The following is a 7,148-nucleotide window of genomic DNA, read 5'->3' as shown; positions in this document are numbered from 1 at the left end:
CCGGGTTTAAGTAACAGACGTGGTCCCAGCCCAGGCGCAAGCGAGTCTGCAGTGCGCGGGGGCGAGGTGGTGGTCCCGGCCGCCCGTACAGGTGCCCGCGCCCCTCGCGCGCCCCCGCTCGGGGCCCGCCGTCCCGGCCCCCGCGCCCTATGCGGCCGGACGGCCGGGGTTCTGTCCCCAGGCCGGCGGCCTGCCCCGCCCCGACCCCCTTTTATAAAAAGAAGAGGAGACAGCACCTTCCGCTGGACACGCCCGGCGGGCGCCCTGGCCCGGGGCGGCCGTCCAGTCCCGTGTGCGTGGGCGCGTTGGCCGAAGGCCCCGCGAGTCCTGCGCGCGGCTCAGAGGTGCCGCGGGCTCGGGTGGCCGTTGTGGTAGAGTTTCTGCTTCACGTGCACCATGTTGCCGGCCGCCTCCTCGAAGGGCCTGTGCGGCCGCCGGCCCAGCTCCCGCAGACTGCACAACTTGGGCAGCCAGGTCCACGAGCCGTCTGCGGGGCAGGGGCGGTGTCAGAACGCGGTCGGGTCGGAGGCGCGGCGGGGCGGGAGCGGGAGCGCGGCCGAGGAAAAGCATAGGCGGGGCGGGGCCAGGGATAGACGCAGAGGGCGAGTGGGCGGGGTCCTTTCGGGGGGCGTGGGCGGGGCGGGGCGCGGGCGGGGTCTCCTGAGGGGCGTGGCCGGCCTGGGGTATGACCTGGGCGGGGCGCGGCTGAGAGAGGGCGGGGTCTTTGTGAGGACGTGGCCGGGCGGTGGGGGTATGACCTGGGCGGGGCGCGGCTGAGGCAGGGCGGTGCCTTGTGAGGGCGTGGCCGGACGGTGGGCGGGGGCGTGGCCGGGCGAGGGAGAGGATGGGGGCGGGGTCTTGGCCGGGGCGAGGCCAGGGAGGGCTCGGTGGGCGTGGTCTGTCGGGGGCGGGGCGCCGTCGGGCGGAGCCGGAGAGGGCGGAGTGGGCGTGGTCTCGTGGCCGTTGGGGTGGAGGCGGGGTCGCGGGGGGGTGGGGCCGCCCTCACTCACCGTAGCGCCGGCCGGCCCTCCAGGCGCGCACGGCGCAGTGCAGGACGCCGTCCATCCACACCAGGAACCAGCTGATGCAGAAGCCGAGCAGCAGCCCCAGCATGAGGTCGATCTCCTGCTTGGTGACGTTGTCTGTCACGAAGTAGTTCTCGGAGGCGTCCACCACCGACTGGTCCCCGTCGTAAGGGATTACGTAGTGGATGTGGTGCCTGGGGGCGGCAGGGCGGGCTGGCACCTCTCCCGCGGGGCGGGCAGCGACCCCGGCGGTAAGCGGCACCCATTCGCCCCGCTGGTCTTAGAAGCAGCCCTTGAGCGGAGCTGAGGTCAGGAGGGGGCCAGCGGACTCGCCCAGGGCCCAGTCACCCGGCCGGAGGTTGCCCAGAGGGTGGAAGTGTGCGAGGCCAGGGGTCAGAGGGAAGCCCCGCGCCTGGCCAGGGATGTGCCTGCGCCTCGTATCACCCTCCTTCCTCCTGCCCCGGGGCTCAGAGGCAACCCTGCGGGGGTCGCGGGAACACAGCGCAGGTGAACAAGCTGTTCCAGTGCGAAGGCCCCGGTCACGGTGTCCCCATCTGGTGGCAGGGTCACAGCCCACTTGCCGGATGCGGGGGCCTGCTGGTTCCTAGGGGTCCATTCTTTTGTCCTCCCCTCCCACTCGCTATGTCCTTTCATTACCTTCTCTGCGGAGAGCCTAGTGGGTCAGCCCTGCTCTGGGCCTCTGGTCTTCCTTCTCCACCCTTTGCGGGCACCTCCCTTTCCTCAGTTCTCTGTGCCGGGAGGGGAGGCTCCCGGGGCTCTGCCGGGTGTCCATCTCCCACCCCCTTTCCTGGGGGAGCTCTCCTGCCGGCCGGTGTCCCCTCGGAGCCGCACGTCTATGCCCTGCTCGGCTGCTCCTGGGATGTTCCAGCTGTCCGGGGCTCCCTCCCACGTGTTCCATCGTCTACCAAGGTCTGTGCGGTGTTTCTCAGCCCCCCTTCCCTCAACTGGCCAGGCCCGGGGCCGCTGAGCCCTCTGAACTGCAGCCCTGCTTACCTCTGCGGAACTCTGAACTCTCCCCACAAGGCTCTCTCCAGCCTCGGGCCTGTCTGGATTCCCTCCTCCTCCAAGAAGCCCTTGGGGCTCCCGAGGTCCTGGGTCAGGCAGCTCTATCCTGGAGATAAGCACCCAGGACGACCCAGGCCCGTCCCCACTCCCACCTCTGCTTCGGCCTGCAGGAGAGCCCAGGAGAGGGACCGTGGGCCCCCCCCCCCTTGGCCCCTGTCATCCTCACCGGCTGCAGCCCTCTCTCTTGCCTGGCAGTGCAGGGACCACTCTGGGGCCCTTCTGCCCAGGAGGCCACCTCTCCCGGTGGCCCTCCTCCTCGAGGCCCTCTGCTGGTCTCCAACTCTCCAGCCCCACCCCCCTGAAGTCCCCGCTGCCCCCCACGTCTGTTCTGAGCTCTAGCTGCCTGTGTGGCGTCTCCACGTGGGATCTACAGACACCTCAAACGCACACCTAAAAATAGCTCCTCCCTCCCCAAACCCCTCCCCATCCTCCCCTCAGTTACTGGCACCTCCGCCGGTGTTCAGCCAACACGGGTCCCTGTTCCCCACCCCAACCTCTTGACTGGCCATATTCGCTGCCCCCCAGAGGGACCGTCTCGAAACCAGAAACCGCACCGCTCTTCCCTGATCACAGGTCCCTGCTGCTCCCTCCCTGCTGATGTCCCTGCACCGGCGGCGGCGGCGGCGGCGGCGGCGGCCACACAGCGCCTTCCTCCCGGCAGCAGCCCAGCAGGGATGGCAGTGGGCAGGCCTCTGCTCACACCCCTTCCTGCTCCTCCTGGGAACTCCCGGAGGCCATCCCGCTCCGCAGGTCCCGAGTGGTCCCAGTGGCGGGGCCTCGGCCACAGCCCCACGGAGCAGCAGGGGCCACCAGCCCGGAGTCAGTCAGCAAGGACGGCCCTGCTCCTCTGTTGACAGTCTGTCAGGAGCCACCATGAGTCACCAATAAGTGGCGGAAGACTGTTAATCACCACCCGGAATGTGCAGCCGCTGCCGGTTGCCCAGGAGCAGATTCGTGACCCTTTCGAGGTGCCCGTCACTTGGGACGCACCGGGCCGGGCAGGCTGCACCGGGGCTGTTAACAGGGAGCGGCACGGTCGCCTTCTGCTCTACCCAGCCTTCCGGGCCTAAGACCCCCGGCAGGGCCTTCCTCGGCATGCTGCCTCGGGCCCCTGGACACGCAGCCGGCCAAGGCGGGGAGCTTGACGACCAAGCTGCCACGGAAGCCAGAGACGCCCCCGGTGCCCTGGAGCAGGGTGAGGCCAGGGCCCCGACCAGCCCTGGTGGCTCGGGACCTCCAGGGGGTCAGAGGTCACAACCTGTGCCCCCAGCCCTGGCCTGGCCTCTGGGGTTCCTCCCTGCCCCTTGCCCTCCTCCTTCCTCCAAGTCAGGCCCCTGGGGACAGGGGCTCGGGTCTCCCGTGTGCCCACGTGTTTTCACGATGTGTACACACATGGGTCTTGTCTGGGCCACGCATGCTGCCTGTGTCTGCCTGCGGTCCGATGCATGTTGTGTATACACGCCGGCCACATGCACAGGACGTGGCGTGTATACGGGGGTTCAGGCCACGAGCTCCGCTGTGCATGTGCATGCTTGCCCGGGCACGAGCACGGTGCGTATCACATGGACGTGCGCATGCACTCAGTTTTGCACACAGCCATCCTCTGTGGGTGTGCGGCCTGCTCACTGCACACGGGGAGTCCGCCGTGGCGGCTCGTGTGCGCGGTTTACACACGGATCCCTCGCGTGCAAAACTGTTCTCTGCAGACACGTTCGCCGCGCCCACATGGAGCACCTGCTTTGCCGCACCGTATGCATGATCCGCACGTGCCGCGCGTCCACATACATGGCGTCCACACGTACCACGCTGTACACTGAATTTACATATCCCGTATGAGGTGATGTGTACACAGCACACACGTGGACATGCGCACCCGGAAACTGCGGCGGGTGTGACTCTCCATGTCTTCTGCACCCACAGACACGCTGACCTGCACACACGGGACCAGGAGCTCCAGCCGCACCTCCGTGGGCACTGGCTTTACCTGACTCCGGACGCTACGTGTGACGCGCACACACACCCTGGGCAGATACGCTCGGAAAGCAAAGCCCGTCTGCCCAGACGGGCCCTCGGCAGGAGGTCACAGGCACTTACACGCTGGTCGTAACACGATAGCCCACACACACGTAAAATGTGCATTCCTGACGTTTATGGAGCTCGGAGCCCGGGCCTCACGGGGCGCACACTGCCAGCCACCGGGAGGGTCTCAAGACCGCCCCGGTTCATACCCACGCGTGGCCGTGGCTGTCTTAGGAGGCGGTGGGGCTGACCTTGTGCCTTTCCTTAGCCTGGGGCCGCGTGCACCGGGAAGGAACACAGGGATCTCTGGGAAAGAGTAGCCACCCGCCCAGCAAACGCTTCTGACGGTTCTTGGCCAGCACACGTGGGGGTCATTTACACGCCCCTCTCTACCTTCCTGGACGTCTGTGTTCTGCTTTCCACACACTGGTCTGCACCCACGGGCACGTGGCATGCTTAGTGAGGCATGAAACTACCCTCTCTTACACAACCCCCCACACCCACTGTGTGCGCACACATGTCCGTGGAGCAGAAGTACAGGACAAGGGTGAGGAACACAGCGTCTGGGCCCACGCCCCTTGTCCCTTACTAGCTGTGTGACCTTGGGCGAGTCTCTACCCACCCGAGCATCTTTCTGCTTTTTTTGGCCCCGGCAAGAGGGCTTCCTGTGGGGATGGCGTGCATGCGAATGTGTACGTGTGCTATGTGTACGCACATGTATATGCACAGACAGTACACATATGCGCGTCTCATGAGAAGATGTTTATTTTGTACATGGACGTACAAACATGCATGGCCAGGAAGACTCCGTTACTACATGTGCACAGAATGGGGGCGTTCACACGGTGGATGTGGGGGCCTGGGCTCTCCCATCCCTCTCTGAATGACCTTGAGCAAGCCACACCCAGCTCTCCCCCAGTCCCTCCTCTGTTTAAGGAGAGGGTGGGACCAGATGGTCTGCCCACCTTGACCTTCTGCACTTCCCCGTACCTGGCTCGCAGGAAAGTTCACGAACATTAGTGCAGGGCCCGGGGAGGATGGTGTACTCTGTGGGCACGGCCGTGCGCAGGATCCTTCCTGACACACAGGACTGGACTGTCGCCCTCCTGGCTTCCAGGCCCTGGACCCGGAGGCCCCGGGCCCATTCCGCTCATCGCCCTGGCACAGGCCCTTTCTCTAAAGGCATTTTGGGAGGGGGTCCTGACTACCCGGGCATGCTCCCCCTGCTGGAAAGCGATTGGCCAATCCCCAGGTGCCCGGCGGAGGCTGGTTAGTCCTTCCCCCCGCGGGCCTAGCGCAGTCCTGCAGCCAGGCCCGCTTGGGGCTCGCCTGCGCCCCAGTGGGCCCTGCCGCCGCCGCCGCCGCCGCACATGTGTGATCACGCGTGTGCCCAACCGGGCGCGGACTCACCGGCCACAGTTGCAGTGGCAGACGCGGTCCTCGCCCCGCAGGTGCGGGAGGATGTAGTTGTGGAATCGGTCCAGCAGTGCGTTCATGTCCATCAAGCACGCGATGGCCTGGAAGAGCCCATGACCGGTCAGCGCCGAGGAGCGGGGCCTGGCCGGGGCCCCGGGGCGGGGGTTGGGGGACAGGGGTGCGGCGCGCTGAGGGTGGGGGAGCGCAGGCCAGGGGGTAGGGGTGCCCGGGGGAGCCCCAGAATCGGGGAGCTCAGGGCAGTCGGGATGGGGAGAGCAGGCCCGGAAGGGGGAGCTCGGCGCAGCCCGGGATGGGGAGCGCAGGCCGGGGATGGGGAGCGCGGGGCAGCCCGGGAGGGGAGCGCAGGCCGCGCGGGCCGGTAAACAAGGCGCGGGAGGTGGGGGAGGCGGCGCGCGGGCGCGGGAGGCGGGCGCGGGCGCACGGGAAGCCCCTCCGCTCACCATCACGATCGACGCCCCCAGAATCATGAAGATCATGGTGTTCGCGCTCATGGACATCGGGCGGGGCCGGGCCGGGCCGGAGCGCCGCCCCCCGGCCCCGGCGCCCCCCCGGCCCCGGCCCGATGCTGGGCCCCCGCCGCCTCCGCAGAGGTCAGCCCGCCGCGCACCCGCCGGGGAGGAGGCGCGGGGCGGGGCGGGCAGGGGACGCGGCCGCTCCCGGGGTCGCTCGGCCGCCCGGCCGCCGCGCTCGCCGCGCCCGCGCGCTCCGCTCCGCCCTCGGCCTCCTCCCTCCGCGCGCTCGGCGCCGCTCCGGCCTCCGCTGCCTGCCCGCCCTCCGCGCCCGCCTCCCGGGAGGGGCCGCGCCGCCCGCCCGCCCCGCCCCGCCCCGCGCCGTCGGCCGGACCCCTCCCCGGGGACCGCAGGGCGGGATCTCGTCCCCGTCTGGCCAGTCCCGACCGGACCGGTCGTTCCTGGGGAGGGCCCTGCGCCCTCCCGGACCCTCCGCCCCGGAGCTCAACTGAAGACCCCTCCTCCCGGGTCGCCGGGCCGCAGGCAGGTTGGTTGGCACCCCGACTTCCTCCAGCAAGTACCTGCCTTTGGTGGAGCGCCCGCCCTGCAGGGCCGCTGGGGAGCTGCCAGGGAGGTCACTCCAAAGCCATGGCCACATGGCCCAGCAAAGACCAAAGGGTGCCTCACAGTGGCGGCAGGGCCAGCCTCAGGCCCATCTTCCCTGAGGAGTCTGCACCAGGCACCGGGACTGGGCACCTCGAAAACCCAGGCCAGTGTCTGTGGCTCTGCTCAGAGTGCCCGGGGATGCTGGAGGTCCGGGAGAGAGTCCCTGCGCCAAGGCCGCACCCACAGCCCCCAGAAGGGCACTGCCGGTGTGGGAGCCCCTACCACCTCCCCATGGTGACCTGAGGTCTACCACAGATATGGGGGTCAGGAGGATCACGAGGAAATAAGGCTTCTTGGGGACAACTATCTCAGCCCCAGGAGGTGCCACAGGGAGGGCTCCATTCTTCCAGCAGTCCCTGTGGGTAGCAGGACCTCAGGGTCCCACCAGAAGTCAGGCTGCGGTCCACAGGTCCCAGAGCGCCCCCTGTCCCCCCCCCCCCCCCCCGGCAGGCCAGGTGGGCAACTG

The 7,148-nt window shown here is 68.6% G+C and overlaps 1 protein-coding gene across 1 annotated transcript; it reads right to left on the bottom strand.

Moving 5' to 3' along the window:
* Positions 1-119: 119 nt before the first annotated feature.
* On the bottom strand, positions 120-6,064 carry TMEM240 (transmembrane protein 240). The gene is made up of 4 exons (XM_047083456.1): positions 6,008-6,064; positions 5,541-5,647; positions 1,011-1,219; positions 120-487 (listed from the first exon to the last, which is right to left on the bottom strand). Exons 1-4 carry the CDS (start codon positions 6,062-6,064, stop codon positions 339-341), a joined length of 522 nt encoding a protein of 173 aa, XP_046939412.1. The 3' UTR covers positions 120-338.
* Between the last annotated feature and the right edge of the window lie 1,084 nt (positions 6,065-7,148).

The sequence above is a fragment of the Lynx rufus genome, unplaced genomic scaffold (assembly GCF_022079265.1).
Source record: "Lynx rufus isolate CCGP_SWC_20201006 ecotype Redwood Valley unplaced genomic scaffold, mLynRuf1.p SCAF_2, whole genome shotgun sequence".
NCBI classification, from domain to species: domain Eukaryota; kingdom Metazoa; phylum Chordata; class Mammalia; order Carnivora; family Felidae; genus Lynx; species Lynx rufus.
This window is presented reverse-complemented; position numbering and strand designations above follow the sequence as displayed.